This window comes from Mus musculus, chromosome 10 (assembly GCF_000001635.26).
Source record: "Mus musculus strain C57BL/6J chromosome 10, GRCm38.p6 C57BL/6J".
Classification (NCBI taxonomy): Eukaryota; Metazoa; Chordata; class Mammalia; order Rodentia; family Muridae; genus Mus; species Mus musculus.
Window position 1 is genome coordinate 62803963 of NC_000076.6, and position 23194 is coordinate 62827156.

At 42.0% G+C, this 23194-nt stretch overlaps 1 protein-coding gene across 6 annotated transcripts in view; it reads right to left on the bottom strand.

The window, feature by feature from the left end:
- Positions 1–607: 607 nt before the first annotated feature.
- Tet1 (tet methylcytosine dioxygenase 1) overlaps positions 608–23194 on the bottom strand; it is an 82900-nt gene continuing 60313 nt past the window's right edge. For 2 of the 6 annotated variants that reach the window (XM_030245174.1, XM_017314027.2), the window contains exons 6-12: positions 18587–18798; positions 15511–15661; positions 14977–15072; positions 12422–12511; positions 10474–10611; positions 9562–9862; positions 8409–9450 (exon numbers count right to left, since the gene is read on the bottom strand). In XM_030245174.1, coding sequence (XP_030101034.1) covers positions 8570–9450; positions 9562–9862; positions 10474–10611; positions 12422–12511; positions 14977–15072; positions 15511–15661; positions 18587–18798 — 1869 coding nt within the window. In that variant the 3' untranslated portion in view covers positions 8409–8569. Of the gene's footprint in view, positions 9451–9561; positions 9863–10473; positions 10612–12421; positions 12512–14976; positions 15073–15510; positions 15662–18586; positions 18799–23194 lie in introns of all 6 variants that reach the window. The other 4 variants (XM_006513867.4, NM_001253857.2, XM_030245175.1 and 1 more) reach the window with 4 other exon arrangements.

The window sequence follows — 23194 nt, forward strand, 5'->3', positions numbered from 1 at the left end:
AGCAAGGAATCTGTATGGGCTAAGTCTACAGAACAAGCCGGGCAGTGATGGCCAATGCCTTTAATCCCAGCACTTGGGAGGCAGAGGCAGGCGGTATACAAATAGAATTCATTGCAGGCATTAACACCGGCAGTCACATGGGAATTGACAGATGAACAAAGACCATTTGGGAGGTGATGCAAATCTGTTTTACGGGGATGGAGAGATGGCTAGGAGGTTAAGAGCATTGGTTGCTCTTCCAAAGGACTTGTTTCCCAGTACCATTAGGGTGAATCTTCTGTGACTCCAACCTCAGCAGATTGGATGCCCTCTTGTGGCTTCTACGGGCACAGACATGCACTTCATCACCAGCTATATCTGCAGCAACACACCCAGAGACATCAAAACAAAACAAAACAAAACAAAACAAACCCTGCTTTTGGTGCTATGGAGTGAGTTGGGACTTTGAGTATGTTAAATATGTGTTCTGTTATCAATAGCTGGAGCTGACTTTGTACTCAAACATGATTTGTTTGCTCAAACCATAAGTCTTTTGCAGTTAAGATGGGAATACTAAATATTATATTTTAAAATAAGATTTTGAAGAAGAAAAAAATAGACTACCAGGTGCAAAATAGAAGTATAAAATTTATTTTATACCACCCACAAAGTTCTATATAGTCAGGAATGATACAATTTGCAATAGCTTTAAAAAAAAAAACATGACAAAGATTTAAAATATATCTTCAATTACAGTATTCCTTTATCCTTAGTTAGAATTTTTTAAAAGAAAATTTATGCTTTAAACAAATGAGACATAAGGAAAATAAGACAATTTCCACAACTATTTTTACATTTATGTTTCAATCCTAGTACATTTCAATGTATTTTGCTACATAAACATGAAATCATGTACAACTGCTGTGCACCAAAATTTAGCTTAATTAGATCTTTCAAGTAACATGCAATTCCAACTCACAGGTATTCAAGTACTGCTACGAAGCGTCCCATTCTGTGCAGAGGACTCAATATTGATTAGGTATTGAAACTATCATGGGTATAGGATTCTCTTTCCCTTTAATGTCATGAAGTGCTTTAACTATTTTCCTCATAGGTGAAGAACTAAACTGGTTTTTGGAATTTTAACAGCATTTCCAAAGATAAAAGCCTTCAATTACTGAGATGCAACGGTAGAATTGTAACCATCAAAATGAACAGCGAGCCTCTTCCAGGGACTGCTGGGGAGGCCTTCACATAAGAGACTGGAAACGGACTCAGCCCCACTGTATGTGGTGAGGAATGTGAATTGATGCCTTATTCCCACCACCGCTAACCAGCCCGCTGAGTCCTGTAAACCAAGTAATGCCACACATGGTCATTTACGTGCTAGCTCACTCTATGAGAGAAAAGGGAGTCAACTGAGACTTCATGCTGATCTCTCTGCCATGGATGCGGACAGGTATCTCCATAGGGAACACTTCATGATTTCCTAGTAACCCAAATAGAGCCATCGACCCACACATCACAATGCAAAAGCTGCCCATAGTTTAGCTATAAAACCATTTCTGGAAAAATATTTCTCTTAAAGCACCTATCACAATGTTAACTCCATAAAGCTAAAAAAAATATGACCATACATCGCAATAAAAATATTTAATCTTTCCTATGAGCTGTGTTTGTAAAGTCAAATATAGTCAGTCAGCCGTTTTATCACAGCACAAACTGATGTTGGCAAGACGACTCACCAACGTAAGAGGAGGCCATACTGAATATTCACGGTTCTTTGGCCTCTTCCCTTATATTTGTGCCAAAGAATGTATCACTATAGTCAAAATATACCTCTATATAGAGAGGTTGTTAAAATAACCTATAGACAAATCACTAGGAACTTTACAAATACATCTCAGCACTCTTAACTCTAGGATACTTGCTCCAAAGATTGATATGGCTACCAGCAAAGCAGAGGGAACACTCACACACCAGGACGAACAAAAAGCCAAACACCCAACAAGACAAAAGATATAATCCAGAGTTAATAAAACCTGTTATCAACAATTTTGCATATTTATAATGAAGGGCTAGGAACTAAAATTGTTCAGCTAGCACCATCTCCTTCAAGAAACCTTCATTTCAGCATACTTAAATATATTAAACTTTGATTATGAGGGGCTTTAAAATTCCTATTTAGAAAATTACTTGGTGAAAGTGTCTTCCTATTAATGGCAACAGGATGCGCACGCTCTCTCTCTCTCTCTCTCTGCTTATTATCACTGAATGGAGAGGTTTACACCTGCAGTCCCTGACGTAGGACCAAAGCAACCTGAGGACAGAACAGCATCTTCCAGGCCAGCTAGAGCAACATTGTGAACCTGTTTTAAACACACACACACACACACACACACACACTCACAAAACCATAAACCTAAGCTTTGATGCATAAATAAGGATTTGAGATCTTTCATATGTGCAACAGCTGGCTAAACAACGGAAATGAAACAGGCTTATAAGTTTTCTGTTTTTCTCCTATCAGCTCTACTTAGACAACACACAAGGCACACACATACATGCAGGCAACTACATTTCACTCGTATTACTTGACTTGCTGTGTGACATGGAGTAAGCTCCTGGCTATTCTCGCTGGCGGCTGAACTGCTTTCTGAGTTCAGTACTGGTGAGAAATCCCACAAAGAGCTCTGAAGACATGATCCCATCCCATTTCTTCTGCCTCCCCGGGAGCTGAATTATAGATGGGCACATCACACCTAGGGAGAGATGCTAAGCTTTTTTGTTTTTTGTTTTTTGTTCATGTCCTATTTATTGTCAAAAGATCACCTATTTTCAGTTAAAATTAGAAGAGGGCAGACAAGAACTATTAATCCCCATGACTTCCTCACCAGGGATTCTGGTAGCTCATCACCAAGGACTTATGTTTGAAACTAGATTATGTGTAAGGATGTGGGGCTGTACTGTCTGAGCTGGGGTTGGAGACAGGATCCTACTTGCAGTACATCAGGGCCATTATTAAGGGACGAGTACAGCTGAAGAACTTCTAGAGTTAATTTACCTTAGGAAACAGGCTCCCATCAACAGAATGAGATTGTTGAAAATGAGGAGAAGGAAAAGAAACTCTGTCTGCATATAAGATCCAGTGACTAAAACTGCCTTGCAGGTTTCAATTTTAGCAGCTGGAGATGGAAAAGGCCAAAAGAATGGGAATATGAAACTTAAGTTGTACTTACTCCTAATTGAAAAGTTCTGCATACACATCCTTGGTCCTTTCTGCAGTACTAGGGATTGCTTCCAGCAAGGTTGGCAAGCACCACTCTTTCATGAACTCTATGGCAGGCAGCTCTGCGCCCTGCTGGTGTTCCTTTTCTTTCTATCATCCTGTCTCAGTCCCTCAAGCAGTTGGGATCACACACACTTGAGCCAAGCATGGTGTTAGACTTTATGACACATGGTTGAAAAAGATAAGCCAAGGTGCTGAGGCAAAAGGAAGGCAGAGAAATGGAAAACTGGAACTAATCAGATATATTTGCATATGGGATGATCTGGGTGGTGGAGCCAGGGTGTACATACAGGAGTACAGAAGATTTTTAATCATAAGGAAATCTGAATGTAGAAAAGGAATAAATAAATTATTAACCTTGTAATTTTGAAGCTGGAAACATTACAGACTGCCACAAGGTAATTTTGATCACTGGGGTCTCAGGGTCAATGTGAGATTTATGAGTAACACATATTTTGAACAAACTGATTATCTGAGAAAAGAGCTGGGCTAATACAAATGTACATTAGCTGGGCAGGGAGCCCTGTGTCTATACCCTAGCAATCAATAAGAGATCACCTGAACCAGAAGGTTCAGAAAAGGATTTGGCAGCATGCTAAGATTTTGTAGAGCTGAAAACAAACACAAATGATGATTCCCTACGGAAAAAACCCCAAGGTCTAGGATGGGAGGGAATGTTGATGGTGTTTACCAGACACACAAAAAGGCCTGGTTCAATCCCAGCACCAGAGAAACTAAGAGTGGCACAGCCAGAGGTCAGAAAGAACCCTTGCAGGTTCAAGAGCAACTTGATCTTTGTCCTGGCCAGGTCTGTATAGTGAGACCCAGTTCCAGAAGCAAAGAAAGGGAAAAAGACGTTCTCAACATCCTTAGCCATAGTTCAAAACTGTGCTATACGCCACCATGAGATTCTTAAGGAAGTCCAGGCTCACAATTTAATAAAAGCCCAACTTCTATTACACAAAGACAAATCAACCAACCAACCAAAAAAACAAAACAAAACTTAAAAAACCATGCTTAGGAATTTTAACAATTTTGAAGAAAATATACAGAATTAGGTTTTGTGGGAGGATACAGTGACTATCTAAATGGTCTTCACAATTGCCACTGTTTTCTGATGAAATACAATATGAAACACCCATTTCATTTGAAAAAAAAAAAAAAACTTAGTCATCTCAAACCACTAAGCAATGACCACACCACATGGCTAAATATGCCAACGTGACCAGCACAGAGAAGTGAAGCAGCGCGCCTGTTTATGGTGACGGCCACATCACAGTGAGCTGCCAGCACTGAAGTAGGGGAGGGGCAGTAGGGACTGTGCAACCGCGGCTACAGAGTATATACAGTGAAGGCATGCTTCCCTCAATGGTTCCCACAGCCAGTCCTCAAGAACTCCTTGGGTATTTATTCCTAATACTAGGTTCCAGAGGGAATGGCAGAGACAAGGATTGCCTTCTGCATCGGGAAGAGTTAGTAGGTTAATGTCATAGGTTCTCCTGGCAAAGCCTAGGATAGACAGTAAAGGCAATCTTGACCTAATCTCACCAATGTCTTTCTTGTCCTGAACCTCACCAGAGGACAGAAAGTTGTTTTATTTTTGACTTGGACAAAAATCAAGATAAGTTCTTAGTAATATAATCCTCTCTGAGTGAGAAAAGTAGTTTGTCTTGAACAGCTCTAAGAGCAGAATGGCCCTCAAGCAATTAGGCGCTGTCTGTCCCGAGAACTCAGGGATTGAGCTCTGCCTTCTAAGGAGACTATTGGTGCAGCAACAGCCACCACACTATCCTTTGTCATAATTCTTGTTATACATTTCTAGTATAGATGAAACTCAGTTGTATTAAATCTAGACTCAAAAAGATTCCCATGCATTGAGGGGGTGAAACTCAGGGTAGCTTTGTGTTAAGGTTGCATACACTTACTTGTTTGGCACAAAGGTAAATGCACCCACAATCGATAGAAGAGGTCATGTGATGACATGATAGCTTGATAGCTCCACCCCACACAGAAGTCTCATTTTATATATATGAATGAATAATTTGGGGTTAGTTTTGTACATGTTCTTGTGAAATGATAATCAGAAGTAGTAGGTTACCTCATGTGAATCAAGCCAGTACATCATTTACAGAATAATAGCCACTCAGTTAACTGTTTAACGGGGTGAATGGAAGTGAATGGCTTACGGTTTTCACCTAATGAAGTTCTGTGTCTCACAAATGCAACGTTATGCTTGGGAAATCACTTAAGATGTGGACTTGTTCCCAAAAATTTGCCTCTATTATCCTCAAGTCCAAACACTATATTTCAATGACAGTGATAACAGTCTCTTTAGTACCTGGTCTTATTTGGTACTTTGTAGAGAACTGGAAACAGGATATACACGAGGCTGACAAGCACAAGAACAAAAGAACTAGGAGAGTGGAGGAGGACAACTTTAATCCCAGCACATAGGTAGGAGCAGGAAGATAGTTCTGTGAATTCTAGGATAGCCTGGTCTGCTACATGAGTTCCAGGACAGCCGGAACTACATAGAGATCCAGTCTCATAAAACCAAAACCCACCAAAAATGGTTTTAAGAGGGCAGGTGATGTCTAATTCTAAAGCAGGCAGGAATGAATTGTAGCATCACCAGGGCTACTGTGGAAGTCATATAACAATGTATCCAATGTTCACAGCGAGAACAGTCTTAGTCAGAGCTCCACAAACGAGGTCAGAGGAACGCAATCTAATTAAAACAGTAGAGGTGTAGAAAGATTGTCAGATAAGTGACTGTCATCTCAAACCAATGTATTTTACTTTTTGTCTTTTTGAGACAGGGTTTCTCTGTGTAGCCCTGGCTGTCCTCGAGCTCAGAAATCCACCTGCCTCTGCCTCCCAAGTACTGGGATTAAAGGCATGCTCTACCACTGTCCGGTTGTATTTTGTTTTTAAGAAAGTCCATTCTTAAAGCCGTGTATAGCCAGCAGATGGTGCAGTAGAACACCAACCAAGTAGAGGATGCCTACAAAGCACATCAGAGACCATGAAAGTAATATAATGAAGTCCCCACAGAGGGCTGTTGGCTGAGGCACTCCATCTCTGATGCTAACTCTAGCGATGGAATGACAACATTTTTGTTGAAAGTGGTTAGTTTCATGTACTTATTTTGTCAAACTGCAACTAGATTCATAAACACCAACAGTCCCATTCATCAACATTGGTGTATTCAACTGATTAAGCACCAAGAATGTGGCCTTATCATTAAAAACACATCAGCTTGAATATATATTACTGTAGCTCTTCATTTATAGGTAGTTTGTTATGTTCTTAGAAAGCAGTTCCAAGCATTCGTTATAAGTTTGTGTGATAAGGGGTAATTCAAGGGAAAACAAACTAATCGAGCGGACAGATGAATGGACAAATAAAGGCAGGAAGAGGCGATTCTATCCCATAATGGCAAGAAAATGATTTCTAGATAAGGTCTGAAACCTCAAAGGTTAACTCATGAGGGAGGATTTCTGATGGTCTACACTAACAAATAAATACCTAACTGAAGCAGACACAGCAAGAAAGGACCACATTCACATACCGACATAAGAAACTTAAAAAAAGGTTTATAAACAGAACTCTAAGGCACACAGAACACTAACTCAGATCCACATGTGTATGGATCCCAAGAGCATCCAGCTCCCTGTGCAGGATGGGATGAAAGTCAGTGGACACGTTCTTATTTACAGTCCCTTCCTCTTCCTGAACGTGCCTCAGTCAGAGGCTGACACTTTGCACCATGTATTGTGTTTAATAAGTTATTCCCTAAGGAGTTTACTGCAACGGCTTACATTTGCACCAAGATTGTGGTAGTTGTGGGCTTCTTGTGGCATCTCTGAGAAGCACCATCAGGGTCCCTGAAGGACAGGAATCCTAATCCAGATCCAAAGACTTCAACCCAAGCAATGGCAATAGCACCTGTGCATTTGGATCTCTCAGAAAGGTCGCTTGGTTCTAGGCTTTTTTGTTTGGGGAAATCATTCTTGGTATATAAAGAAGTCAATTAAACAATGGGCAGAACACTGGAACACAAAGTAATCAGGATGCTGATTTCAGTTGTGACCTTCAATAGAGGATTACTAAGCAAGTTTGGGTTCCCATTTTCCTAAACCTGATAGGGCACTATTAATGAATAGTTTGGCTCTCAATATTACCATGGAACTCCAGGGTAAGGGTGACAATGCTAACGCAAGCATGTCCCCTCAATTATCTCTATAGAATATTTCCTTCTCATTTGGGAAGGACATGTCTCTTAATTATGTATTTTCTAATCTTGAAACACTGGGAACTTTTGACTGATCCCAATTTGCCTCCTTTTCCTTTGAAAACACCTGTAATTGGGTCATATAGTTAATTGACGAGGTGACTTCAGAAGACAATATTTTTTCTAGTTAAAGAGGGAAAATTGATATTGGTAGCATCTTGTATTTAAATTTTTTTTTTTAGAGACCCTCTATTCTATAAGTAAAGAACAGAAGCCGTGTGTTATTTGAGTACAGGCTGAGGTTAACGGGATGGGACTCTACAGAGCAAGAACAAATGACTTCTCTGGTATTCAAATATGCACACATAATAGACAATAGGATTCTGCTACTATACTATTTCAAGTTACTCTTAAAAGTAGAAAGTGCTTTTTAAAATATATACATTTATAGTTAGCGAACAGCTTCCAACCATCATGAGAATAGAGAACTACTTTATATAGGAGAAATGTTTTAAGAGAAAAAGCATTTCATTGGTTTACTTCAAAGAAATGTGCAGACACGATGGCAATGATTGGAAGAGGCTTGAGCAATGGCACCAGAAAACAATCACTCAGCTCATCACTCCGTGTGTTGATGTGGTTAAAGCACCAGGAACTGTGTAGAGTTAACACTACATCTTGGTCTTTACTTCTTATTGCAGGAACCTGTTATAAACCCTCTGAATAGTAAACAAACCCGGGGGAAAGCACCAGACTCTATGGTTCTAGCATGGCCAACACCTAACCAAGATGTTCCTTTAAGTATTTAAAACTATAAAAAGTTTATTTTTGCTGAAAATGTTCACCTTCTACCAATTCTCAAAATGTAATCACAGTTAAGTATTCACCCTTTTTTTTTTTTTAATATTTACGTCGGAGTTGAAATGGGCGAAACAAAGCTACAGTAAACAACAGAATGACTTTCTTTTTAACAGCACCGGAAAAAACAAAAAAACAAAAGAAAACAAACAAACAAACAAAAATACCCACTACACCACATTAGCAAAGGCATTACATGAGAGAAGCCTTTAGACCCAACGATTGTAGGGTCCCGCAACATGAGTGAGAGAGTATGGGGACACGGTAACAACATTGTCTCGGGTTAAGGTTGATGCAACTCGAGAAGGAATTTGGTGTGATAAATTGGCTTCGGGGGATACATCAGGACACTCCCGGTCTGCGGGCTTTTTTTTCGTTACTTTTTTGCATTTACACTTAATTTTGTTGATATCAAAACCATGATTAGGCTTGTTTAGGCTTTTGTGCTGGTAGAATACAAGGGACACACGAAAAGGGACCCCTCGTTTGGGGGAGCGCAAAGAGGTGGTAGCATGAAGCTCCTTCCGAGCGCACTCAATGAGCACCGAGCCGTGAATGGGTGCTATCGCCACGCCACCAAAGGAAGGATCGGCGTAGATCTCCTCACTGTCTGACCAGAATTCATCAAGTTGAGGCAAGTTATCGTCCTCGGGGTGCTGAGGCTCATCCGCTTCAGGGTGCCGCTCATCTTCCACCTGACAGGAAGCCAGTTTCTGAGAATTGCTGAGGAGAGGGAGCTGCTGGTTTGACTGGTTAGAAGTTAGCTGCTCAGATGGACTAGTGAGAGGCTCAGCATGAACGGGAGAATCGGCTGTGGGAAGAGACTGGTGAGGATGAGCAGCCACCTCGGCAGGCTGCACCGTTCCAGTACATTCCCCAGCAGCTGCATTAGCACCACTGTGTGCTCCAGAAGGCATTGTGCAGTGGAGAATACTACTTGTTTCTGCAAACCCACCTGAGGCTGTTTTACTGTACGTACAGGTAGATGTTTCTGCGGAGGAAGCCTGCAGGGGACAGAAGTCTGTAGATTCGTCTTTCACTAGGTGAGAAGTAGATGAGGCTGATGAAAAGCTCTTAGTGTTGTGTGAACCTTGAAAAACAAAACAAAAAAACAAAAAACAAAAAACTATCTCACTGGTAGTTCATAGACACAAAGTTACACCCAACAAACGTGAAAACAACCACAGAAGCTATTTGGCACCTGGGGCTCCCTTTGGGCTGGCAGAGATCCTCTTCCTTCTGAGACCAGCAGTACCTGATTTATTGTGGTTCTGCTTCATTTTGGCCCTCTTCCCACATCGAGGAACAGGCTCAGTAAAACGTAGTCGCCTCTTCCTGGTTGGCCCATTGACTTGGATGGCCCCAGATTTGATTTTGGCCTTCATCCCTTCCACGGAGCCAAATTCATCAGTGTCTGCAAGCCGGTATAGTGGCAGGACGTGGAGTTGTTCATCCTCGGGACAATTTGTGTCACGGCCATCTGCTCGAATCAACGTACACACCTGAGGGACAGGAGAGGAATAAGGCCTGTTCTACCAAACTACAGCAGGTGTGTTGATTTTGAGAAACAAACAAACAAACAAAACAACAACAACCTGGCCCCTTAGACTCATATATTTGAAAGTATCTATTAGAAGGAGATCCAAGAGTCTTAGTATACTGATTGCTGGGATTAAAGCCTTGTCCAACAACAAGTATGTATGGTTTTCTATACATACTCTAGTGGTTTGAATAGTTTGGCCCCCATAGATTCTTGTTGGAGGAAGTGTGCCACTGTGAGGGTAGACTTTTGAGGTCCTATGCTCAAGTTCCACCCAGGGCAAAAGAGATACTCTCCTGGCTGCCTTCAGATCAAAATGTTCCTTCTGCAGCATTGTATCTGCCTGGATGCTGCCATGTTCTTGCCAAGATGATAATGGACTGAATCTCTGAAATTTTAAGCCAGTCCCTACTGAATGTTGTCCTTTATAAGAGTTGGTGTGGTCATGGTGTCTGTTCACAGAGATGGAAACCCTAACTAAGACACACACCTTACAATCAAAAATCTTTTTGAATACAATGACATTTTAGGAGCACACCTAAAGCATAAAGGATTAAAGTACTCAGTGCATACCACGGTGCTTCCGTTGTGCATGTTGTGAATGTCCTTGTGAGAATGGGCACAAAAATCCATGCAACAGGTGACACCAGAGAAAGGACGCCCCTCTTCATTTCCAAGTCGACAGTCTCCAGCAACTTCTTCATATTCCACCTTAGAAATAAATGTCAAAACTGTAAAATAAGATTTGTATTGTGTGGTTTTGTCTGCATATGGGTCTGTGTACAGCATGCACACATGTTCAGATGCCGGAAGAGGGTGACAAAACGGGACAGTTTTGAGTGACCTCGTGAATGGGGGTACCAAATCCATGTCTTCAAAATATCAGCCAACATCCTAAATAACCCAACCACCAAGCCATGCAAGATTTCTGCCCTACTATTCTGTGTGTGAGTTTGGTTGTGTCTCGATATATGTGGAAGTACCCAGCTAGGGCAATTAAAGTATATCAAGGTCTTGTAGGTAAGATGGCTCAGTGGACGAAGGCACTTGCTGCTGTGCTGTGGTGGGGGAGCCGAGTTAGAAACCAGTTGCAGCCATGAACTCTCCACCTCCAAACAAACACAATGAACACCCAATCAGATACAGAGGTGCTGGGCTGGAGAGATGGCTCAGTGGTTAAGAACATAGACTTTTCTTCCATTAAGAATCAGGTTCAAATCCCTGCACGCACATGGCAGCTCACAAATGTCCCAGATTTCAAGAGCTGACATTCTCACACAGACATGCAGGCAGGCAAAATACTACTGTACATAAAATGGAAAAAATATGAATAGAATATGCGGGCAAGAAGTTCGTGTGTGTGTGTGTGTGTGTGTGTGTGTGTGTGTGTGTTTGTGTGTGTGTGTGTGTTTGTGTGTGTGTGTTAGAGAGAGAGTTTCTCCATGTAGCCCCTGTCTGTCTGTGTAGAACAGGCTGGCCTTGAACTCAGAAATAATATGTCTTTTTCTGCAGGGTTTCCAAGCACTGAGATTAAAAAAGTTTAGAGCCATCAACCCCAGCAGAGCAGGTACTCTTTAACCACTGAGCCATCTTTGAGAAACTAGGACTCTTGTTCACCAGGCTGGACTCCAACCTAGGTCTGTCCCTGCCAAGAGTTTTGTTTATCTTTGGCAGTTCTGCAGATCCCAAAGGATACGGATGCACTACCTCACAACTGAATGCCCCACTTCTGCCTAAGGCAGAATTCAGTCACTGACACTTAGAAGTCTAGGCTAGACAGTAGCATATGAGGCTCTCTCAAATCCCAACAGGAGGGCTGGAGAGATGGCTCAGTGGTTAAGAGCACTGACTGCTCTTCCAGAGGTCCTGAGTTCAATTGCCAGCAACCACATGGTGGCTCACAACCATCTGTAATAGGATCTGATGCCCTCTTCTGGTGTGTCTGATAACAGCTACAGCGTACTCATATAAATAAAATAAATAAATAATTATTAAAATAAAACAAAACAAAACACCACCACCACCACCACCAACAACAACAACAAAACCAACAGGAAACCCCTACTTGAGTACTTTTGAAAGATAGCAATAAGAAATTGTACATTTGAAGATCATTCAGGCCAGGAGAGAGGGCTCAGACTCTAAGGATGTTTGACATCCAATCCTGCATACTTGAGTTTGCACCTTAGCACCTATACAGAAAGCCTAGCTTTCTGTGTATGTTTTTCCCAAAAAGGGTAGAAGCAGCGTCACTGGGGTTTGAGGGCTACCAGTAAGTGTGAGAACCACATTTAGCAAGATATCCTGTCTCAAAGACATAGAATGCTAAAAAAAGATCCTCGTCCCCAATTTCTGGTCTACATATGTGTTTACACACAGGCAAGTAAGCATAAACACAAACTTACAACTATTTATACATATTTAAGAGGAACTTAGAAAAAATTCCATGAATAGTAACTTATTTGACATAGAAATTTGAAATATTCTTAAGGTCATTGTGAAGGTTCTAAAAAAAAAATACCTGATTTTGATAAGCAACTGGAGCCATCTGCTTGTAAAGTGGAGCTAATACTGTAGCCAATTCTTGTAAATTCTTTTCAAGCTGTTTTTCCTATAGAAAAAGATAATACATATAATGTAACTTTAAAATACTATGTTGGTTGTGTTAAAGTGAGTTGCAAGCGTGTATCAAACTCCACTACAATTAATTCCATATGTGGTGGACATATAAGTCATTCTTACCATAATACAGTGGGTAGAAAAAGTATAACATAGTAAATCTATATAGTGAACAATATATTCCAACATAGAATAAAAGGCACACTTACTTACTGAATAGAACTGAACACTTGCAATGAACACAGACAAGATTCCTGAATGCAAAGCAAGCTATAAAGATAAGCATGTAACCTCTTATCCAGTTTTAAATAAGCATTACTGTGAGCCTAACACTTGGCATGCTAGCCCAGGAGGACTGGGTTCAAGACTAGCCAACATGATATGTTTAACCTAGGTTCTTGCATTAATCGTCTTCTTAGTATTATTTCTCAGTCTTCCTCAATTTTTAGCATTTATACTGGAGAACACTACTAATGACCCTCAGGGCTTCATTTGCTCTTTTCATCAGCCTTGTATGCACACAGAAATTCACAGCGCCTGAAAGAGCAGAAAGGGCTGAACCGTTCATTTCCCAGCATCTACGTGGCTTTATTTGAGTCATCGAAATCTTCACATGTATCCTTGGCTAGGCTTGAACTCAGTCTTCCTGGGCTAGCCTGCCAAGTTCCCATTACCGAAGTTCTAAGCAGGGTCCATGTTTCAGGTTACAGAAACTGTATATCCTTTAGCAAAGTTTTATATACTTATCTAAAAGTCAAACGTACTTCATTAGACTTGTTCTTCAGCTGCAGGAATTGTGGGGATTGTTCTCATTTTACAGTCCAATATAAATTACATAATAAAATGTAAAGCTTGGTTGCCACCAGCGATTTTTATGCTATCTCCAACTTTCCTTGCATCAAAATAGTTTGATTCAGGCATGATGAATTATATGGTTTTCCTTGAATACTTAAAGACCAACATATAATTTTTCTTTCTATTCATTAAAAGAATATTGACACATACTTTCCAAACCATGCTGGAAAGCAGAAGGGAGAGCTCGAGGGACCTAGGAGCTCACACTGTTCTAGGAAGTCATTCTGCTAGCCAGAAGAGCAGAAATCTAAGCTTGGAGCACTGGATTTTTCTGATGTGAGGAACTGGTGGTGCCACTGGGGCCACATCTGGGTCCATTGCCCTACAGTAGCAAGAGTCTGTTGTTACCAAAGGCCAGGAGGACATCCCTGGTCTGATCTGCCTAAAGGAGACAGGTTGATGCCTGAGGGCTCTGTAGAACTGGCCCTGTCCCTCACCTGGGCATCATGGAAGAGCTGGCCTTCAGAGTGTGAGTAGGAGCTGACCTTGCCCCTAACCTCCTGCAGTACTCCAGGAGTACTTTGGGTGAGCCAGCCCTGCAGATATTTGCTAGGGAGAGCTGGCCCAGACCAGGGAAGAATATCCTCCTCCCTCACCTCACCCCTAGCTGCAAGTGGGAGGCCTGGCCTTAGGGTTCAGAGAGCTGGCCCTGAATAAGGGGGTAGCGAGTGAGCAGACCCCCTGGGGCATGAGAGCCAGTGGGATGACCAGCTCCACATCAGATGTCCCTCAGGTTCAGATCCAGGGCTTGAGTTGGCCCACCCCAACACCTAGACCATTAATGAACTGCTGGAGCACATGAGGAGCCTGGCCCTACAGATCCAAAGCTACAAGACACAGGGCAACAACAGGATACCTGAGAGGAGGCCCAGTCACCTTCTAGTATTACTAGAGTAGGAGAAGCCAGAGGCCTCATACAATGAATGTTTACCAGCAAAGAAACAGGGACAAAAGGGTATGAGACACATAGTGACACATCAGGGCTTCCACAACAAGGCTAATTGGAGGGTGGGGGGTGGGTTGTAAGGGCTATGAGGGGAAGCAGAGAGATAAATGGGATTGGAGTACATGATGTGAAATTCATGTGAAATTCACACACACACACACACACACACACACACACACACACACATACACACGTTTAAAAACAAGTTTAAGGACTGGAGAGATGGCTCAGTGGTTAAGAGCACTGGCAACTCTTCCAGAGGTCCTGAGTTCAAATCCCAGCAACCATCTAAAATGAGATCAGAAACACACCTTTTCTGGTGTGTCTGAAGACAGCTACAGTATACTTAGATATAATAAATAAATCTTTTTTTTAAAGTTTAACAAAAATATTGTGATGCATCAGAGAAAGAGATTCATACATGCAATTAGGTGGAGTGCTCTGATCTACTTAAACGAGCCTATTTAGGGATGACAAGTGGACATGTTTGCAACCCACCATCTCTGACGTGAATAATTTTTACCCTAACAAAACAGGAGAACATTTCCAAACCTATTCAGCCTTAGCTGCTCCCCAACCTCCCCATCTGGTTCAACAAGAATGACTTATAAATTCATGCTTCAATTTTAAAAAACTGAATAAAAAACTTGACTAACCTCTCTGCTTATGAGGGTCTTGCGGTCTGGAATGATCCACCCGGTTTTCACGTCACTTCCTTCAGAACTCATTCCAGTAATTCTCTTATAGTAGTTCTGTGGAAAGTACACTTTCTTAGTTTTGTTGTTGTTTTTGCTTTCTTTTTTGAGACACGTTTTCTTTGTTTAGTGCTGCAACTTGCTCTGTAGATCAGACTGGTCTCAAACTTAGAGATCCTCCCGCCTCTGCCATGTGAGCCCACCCATGCGCCACTGCCACCCGGCACTTTCTTAGTTTTTAAAATGCTGGCAATTGAGTTTGTTTGACTCTGGTTGCCCATAAAACCCTAAGTTCTTTTATTAATGGTTCCCTCTGGTGCTGGGGAGCAGTGAGACTAATGGGCAACTGTAAGAGTTGACGTCTTTACCTGACTTGGACTCATAGTAGTGACATGCGTATTTTAGTAATTTATGACTGTTTTTAGGAGACATTTAGGCACTGCAACAGGGTTATATACTGTAGATTATACACTGAAAATGCAAAAGGAAACTCACATGTAAGGGGTAGTTTGGAGCAAGTCTGAATTTTCTGGGGTTTTCACTCCTCCCAAACTTACAGCCGTTGAAATACATGCTCCACGAACAGCCAAAGGAGAAGGACGCTCCGCAGGTTTTTGGGTCGATGCCTTGACAGGTGCAGGTACGCCTGGAAGATGGACAGCAGGACATTAGACAAGGCTGCAACAATGGCTTATGAACAGGTTATAATATTTACCCGTTGCTTTTTTTTTGTTTTTTGAGACAGGTTTTCTCTGTGTAGCCCTGGCTGTCCTGGAACTTACTTTGTAGACCAGGCTGGCCTCGAACTCAGAAATCCGCCTGCCTCTGCCTTCCGTGTGCTAGGATTAAAGGCGTGCGCCACCATGCCTGGCTACCCGTCGCTTTTAACTTTCTTCATTAGGACATACCTTGGCTACTTCTAGCCTCAAACTTACCAGCAACCCTCTTCACTCTGAATCAATTCCTGGTTCTTATTTAGCAAAAGTGGTTTATTCTAAAGCCAAGGAGAAGACAAACTTTCTTAGGTTTGACTATAGAGACACGAGAAGGAGAAATAAAGGCAGAAACTTGAAATCTTCCCTTTTAACTAAAAACCTTGACTTCCTCTTGAACGTTAGCTCCTTTTTGTCTAACATGACCTCGGCAAGGAAAGTGCATTACACTAAATATACAATCTGTCAATTTTAATGAAAAGTCGTTGTGAGGATTCCAACAGGAATAATGAAAAGAAAGGCTGCTTGGTTCGGAACATTTCTAAAGCACTAGCGTAGATTCTAAATTAACAAGTTTAGAGTTGTAGGCCAGCTATCTAGACCCTGCCCCACAAATCTATAAATAAATAAATAAATAAAATTTTAATTTTGCAAATGAGAGGGAGGAGGAAGATGTTACAACACTGGCTCCATCCCAGTAATGGGCAAGAAAATCCTTAACATCTGAATTTATTGATTTTCTTCTTTATTTTTGGTGAAGCTGGGGATTGAGCAGAGCAAGTTCCACAAGTTTAAAATTGAGGAAAATGTTATAAAATTTAAGGTCAAAATTATTTCTCATTTTTAGATTTGAATGGCAAGAAGTAAGGAGGGAACAGAGTTAGGAGGAAGGCTGTGTGCTACTCAATCCTGTGTCCGGAGCAGTCCAGAGACTCACAAAACCTTAAGTCCTGTAACCCTAGCACTTGGGAGCTGCACTCGCGGAAGGTGGTAAATGTGATGCTAGCCACACAATGTGCCATGCCTCTAACACAAACCAATAAACGTGAATGCTCTGCTGAGTGGTGGTGGTGGTGCACGCATTGAATCCCAGCACTCAGGAGGCACAGAGACAGGGGCCTGAGTTCCAGGCTAGAGTGGGTTCCAGGCCAGCCAGGGCTGCACGGGAAAAACTAAAACAGAAAAAGAATGCTCAGAGAAAAAAAAAATGCAAACAGCCCCTAAGACACTGACAGAGCACAAGGTCTACAAGAGCTGGAAGAGAAGAAATGTTGGGGTGGAGTCGGGTCCAAAGGGCCAAATTAATTACTGAAGGGAACAAAACTTGAAAGACAGGTAGAAAAATAATTCATGTTCAGTTTTAAAAATGATAGCTGTTAGTATGTTAAGATATTATATTCTCATGTATTTTGTCTCAACACAAAAATTTATTTGACTTAGAGATTAAGCAGGGTATAAACATTTGGGGAAGCGATTTGACATGTTTATTATTATAAACCATAATAAAATAATTAGCAGATTTTAATCCTTAAAAGGATTAAGGAACAAATTAGTCATCTGCTAATTTAATGGTGAATTACAATTTTTGGGGGCTGCGCGGGGGGGGGGGGGGTTTCAATGCAGTGGACTAAACTCAGGACCTTGTGCACAAAAGGCAAACTGCACTACTGAGCTACATGCTCTCTCTCAGAGATGCCCTTCCTTTTATACTCTTGGGAAACAAGAACCTGAAGGGCTGTGACACATATTCAACACTACAAAGAGGCAGGAGGATTGTCAGACTGAACAATCTGACAAAGAAAACAAGAGAAAGGGAAAGTGGTCCTTTGCAACATTGGCCTTGAATGTTCATAAGGGTATACAGCCCAAAAGGGTCAGCACAGCATGATAGGCCATGCAGAACAATCACTGGAGATCCATTTACATATCAGCCAAGGCAAGTCGAAAGAAAGAAAGAAAGAAAGAAAGAAAGAAAGAAAGAAAGAAAGAAAGAAAGAAAGAAAGAAAGAAGGGAAAAGAAGAAAAGAAAGAGGAAGGGAAGGGAAGGGAGGGGAAAAGGGAAGGGAAAAGGGAAGGGAAAAGGGAAGGGAAAAGGGAAGGGAAGAGAAGGGAAGGGAAGGGGAAGGGGAAGGGAAGGGGAAGGGAAAGAGAAGGAAAGGGAAGGGAAGGGAAGGGGAAGGGAAAAGAGAAGGGAAGGGAAGGGGAGGGGAGGGGAGGGGAGGGAAGGGGGAAGGGAAGGGAAAAAGAAAATAAAGGGCTGGAGAGATGGCTCAGTCTTCCAGAGGTTCTGAGTTCAATTCCCAGCAACCACATGGTAGCTCACTCACAACCATTTGCAATGGGATATGATGCCCTTTTCTGGTGTATCTGAAGAGAGCAATGGTACACTCATATACATAAAATAGGGCCTCAAGCAGAAATTTCTTTTATCATTAAAAATATATATATATATATTTATTGGTGTTTTCCATGCACATATGTTTGTGTAAGGGTGTCAGCTCCCCAGGAACTGGAATAATGGACAGATGTGAGCTGCCATGTGGATGCTGGGAATTTAAACTAGGTCCACTGGAAGGGCGGTCAGTGTTCTGAGCTGTTGAGCGCCAGTCCCAGCAAAATAGTCTTAATTGCACTGCAGGTGTAGGGGGAGAAGAAACACAAGGTCTCCCTGTGCAGATGTAGCTCCAACTCATGGAAGTCCAGCTGCCTCCCACGGTGTGCAGCACGGGACCCTGTGGGTCCGTTTTCCTTCCATGGTACTTTAGAGTCCTGCTACTCACAGGCTAGTCTCAGTTGGCAGTTACTTATCAATTTGCTGCTCACAACAGAGGGAGGGAGAACAATGCAGGTCTGATTACTTTTTGTTGAGGGTACATCTTCGGTCTGTGGGATGTCCGCTGTAGGACCTCAAGTTCTCAGTGAGCTCTTTGTACAGGCGGTCAGCCATCAGGCGAGGGATACCTTCCCACAGCAGGATAAGGACAACTATCACAGCCGTCGAACAGTGATGGTCTACACGCTCACGAACCAAACAAATAAGCTTCTCTTCAGGACCACTTCTTCTGATCACCTGAAAGACCAGAATGTATTCATCAATACAAGCTTTATACATCAGGAGCCAGACTTTCTTTTCTCTTTCATTCTCTTCCCTTTCTTTCTTTCTTTCTTTCTTTCTTTCTTTCTTTCTTTCTTTCTTCCTTTCTTTTTTTTTTTTTTTTTGGGAGGTGGGGGTGAAGTAATATATAACCCAGGCTTCAGACTCACTGTAAAATAAACAAACAATTTTTTTCTATTGACTTTCACGTATATGGTGTTTTTACTGTGTATATATATATAACACATATGAACGTGTAGTGTGAGTTACATGCAGTTTTGGAACACCATGTAGGTGCTAGGACCCGAATCTTGGACCTCTGTAAGAGCAGGAGGAAATGCTCTTAAATACTGAGGCATCCATCGCTCAAGGCCTGGAAACTCTTTGCACAGGAAAGGCTAAGGTGCTTTGCCTGTTGCTGAGACAAAGAGTCTCTGTGTCACCCACGAGGGCCTCAAGTGCCTTGCTTGGCTGAAGTGATTATACCCCAGGATTCATCTTCTAAGTGTGGACACTACAGTCATGGAACTGCTTCAAGTAAGGACATTTGTTTTATTTGAAGAAGTCGACAGTGAATGAAAAAAATCAAACACATCACTTGGTGGCTGTGTAAATTGTCAGAATACTGAAGGGCAAAGAAATAAATGTAGCTACCACAGCAATGGGACTCTCTAGATCTCATGGGGTCCCAAACAAAACTCTATGAATTGTTTGACTTTTAAAATGTTTCTTCCAAGTTAATAGAACTGGAATGATCCAGGGAGAACATGATCCACACTGTCAAAGTCCACACTTCTCGTTTGGGGCAGAGATCAGCTGATGGAGTGCCTACCAGTCTCTGTCTCTGCGCTCAGTCCAGCACAAACCCAGCACAAAGAAATGCATGCGTGACTGCAATCGGAGCAGCCCTGAGGTAGGGTCAAGAGGAGCAGAAGTTCATGATTGTCCCTGGCTACACATCTAGTTTGAAGCCAGCCTAGGATATAGGAGATCCTGTCTCAAACAAATAACAGTAATTCTTTCAATAAATGGCACCCTTTAGCTGTCTACATGTGGTGGAATAGGGAGGAAGTCCACTTTCCTCTGAGCCTGCTGCCAAGACTGTCAGCTAGATGTGGGGGGCATGACTTTAATCATAGCATTTGGAGGGCAGAGGCGTGATGAAGCCAACCTGTTCTTCATTAAGTGTTCCAGGCCAGCCAGCACTACACAGTGACACCCTATCTCAAAAAACAAAAACACAAGGGCAAAAGAGTGCAGGAGTTTGGTGCAGAGCACTGGCTGTCTGTGGCTCTCTTCTAGAGAACATGTATGCACCCTGACATATATGCCCCAGCACTCAGCCACCCATTGACACACTAGTAATAAAAGTAAAATTTATACATATACAATATGAAAAGGTACATATATAAAAATTTACTGTATGTATAAATCCTGGAGGAAGGACCAGCATGGAGATTCAGCACATATGAACACCTGAGTTAGATTCCCTGAACCAACATAAAGTTAGGCTTTCTGGCATACACATTTAATTCCAGGATAACTGGTCTCTAGCCAGCCAAGGAGAGTGTCTAAAATACCTGGAGGCCTTTCACAGTAGCCAAGGGCTTGATTGGCATGCACCAGGCCTTAAGTGTGATCCTAGTGCCACAAAGGAAAAAACAACAAATATATATATATATATCTCACCTTCACAAACATGAAGGTAAAAGAAATCCCAATAGAAAGGCTAAAATTAAAAAGATACAAACGATCAAAACAGGAAGACACGGAACGTTGGGCACATCACATATGAAAACTGCAGCATTAGCAAATAGCTACCACAAGCTTTTTAGTATCAACAAACCTCCGGCTGGAACATAGGGCCAAAAGTCAGGCACCCGCAGTTACAGAGCACGCCCTCCCTCCTCTCTGTCTCCTAGTCCTAGCAGGGATTCTATCAGGGAATGGAGTAGAAGCAAGTGACCAATCACAGACCGGTGCTATCACACAGAGGTTAATGCAGGAAGCAGAGACACAGAGACCTGTAAGGGCTACCAGCTACACAACGAGCTGGGTGTGGTGGGGACATACCTGTAATCTGAACACCTAATCAGACTTTAGGGGTTAGACAAGAGGATCAGGAGTTCAAGCAGATGCACAGGCATTGCTGCACGAGACCACATCCCAATGTACACAGAAACATACAAATAAAGATATACATAATTTGTGAGTTTGGGCTTTTTGCAGAAATGGGTTACTTAAAAAGCAAACCAAGTATCAGCTCCCAGTTATTACAGGCTCATATTTACAAGTTTCTTTAGCCTTTCTCTAGTAATACAGAGAATATTGCCTGCTGTTTCAGGTTCTTCTGCCCTGCTGAAGTAACTGAGTACAGCTCAGAACAGCACAAACACTTGTTAAACAAATAATTAAAAACCACAGAGTCTAGTGGAATTACATTTCAAACCCTAAAGTTGATACTATTAATCAGAAAGAAAATGTTGTGTGTGACCAAACCGTCGTCGGAGCCTACATTAAGACAAATGCCAGCAATTTGAGGATAAAGCAGGAGAAACCCAAGGCTGAGCTAGGCCAACCAGAGCTTTGAGACTGTCTTAAAATTGAGAAAGTGAAATTCAAATCAATATTTTGTACCTCAAAGGATGTGTCAGCTTGTAAACTGTAGAAGCCAAAGGGCAATGTGACTTTCTGAGAAGAAAAATGTTACCCCAAAGTCTAAAGTTTGTTCGTACTTCCTAAGCATCCTCTATCTATCTATCTATCTATCTATCTATCTATCTATCTATCTATCTATCTATCTATCTATCTGCTTTGGGGCACAGGACTTACTAAGCAACCATGGTTACTTTGCATACATAGAACATGAGTTCAATCAAATCCTCACCAAGCACCAAAAAACTAACCACAGTCACGCATCCCTTTAACCAGGGCATTGCAGAACAGAGGCAGGTGGGGGAAATAATGTGGTAAGAAGGCGTTTGTGGTCCTCCCCTAACATTCACATTAAGGACACATTCACACAGTCACCCTTCCTACACACACCAAGCCAAAAACAAGCCTTAGGTTTCATAAAATGCACTATGCATTGTGAAACTAACATTCTTCAAAATATCTCGCATTCTACTAGGGTTTTGGAGCCTGAGCCTGGCTGCATAGTACGAGCTTGTCCAGTCTTCCGGATCCTCTACTTCAGCCTCCTGAGTACTGGGATGAGGACTGAACCTCCATGCCCAGTGTTCTTGTTTCCATAGGTAACAGTCTAGAGATGTACTTTGCATGTCATACAATTACCATTTTATTCTTTTTAAAGATTTATTTTATGTGAGTGCATCGTTGCTGTCTTCAGACACACCAGAAGAGGGCATCAGATCCTGTTACAGAGGTTGTGAGCCACCATGTGGTTTCTGGGCATTGAACTCAGGACCTCTGGAAAAATCAGTCAGTGCTCATTTTTTGTTTTGTTTTGGTTTGGTTTGGTTTTTCGAGAAGGGTTTCTCTGTATAGCCCTGGCTGTCCTGGAACTCACTCTGTAGACCAGTCGGGCCTCTCCAGCTCCTCCCCGCCACCACTGTATCCTTTTATTGATTGAGAAAGAGTCCAGTGAGCACACCCACCTCTATTCCTCAGCCTGAGGGATGGAGACAAACCTCAGTGAAGCACACTTGTCTATAGTGTGTACAATGCCTGGTTTCCAGTTCTGGAATATACTTTTTCCTCCCCGAGACAAGGTTTCTCTGAGTAGCCCTTGCTGTCTTGGAACTCTGTAGACCAGGCTTTGCCTAACCCCTGCCTCCCAAGTGCTGGGATTAAACAGTGCACTACCACCAGACAGCTATAAGCAAATACTTTTAAGTGTGTGTGTGCATGGATCTCAGTAGCATTTGTCTGGCACATAGAAAGGTCTTGGATTCAATATTCAAACCACAACTAAATAGGTAGAGAGGTGATTTTAAAATTCCCTCTGGGCTAGGACCTCTATCTAAGCTGTATCTTTAAGTTTGGGGCTAGCCTGATGGTAGTGAGTTGCAGGCCAGAGAGCGCATTAACATCATTGGATTTATTTTCATTGATGAATAATAGTTCATGGTAGGAATAAACCACATCTTATTGCTTCAATCCTGTGTTGATGAACACTGGTTCCCCATCCCTTTGACAATCTGGTTCTTGGTAGATGGTTACATACACATTTTGTGTAAATCTGTTTGTAAATCCTTTGAGAAAATATGTTGAGGCAGGTAGGATTATCTGAATTCTTCCAAAGTAAAGGAACTGTTGCCATTAATGGTGGATGAAGTTATAGCTTCTAAGTATTCAAAAAGTTAAGTGAAGGCACTCATCAAAAAAGTCAATCTAAGCCGGGCATGGTGGC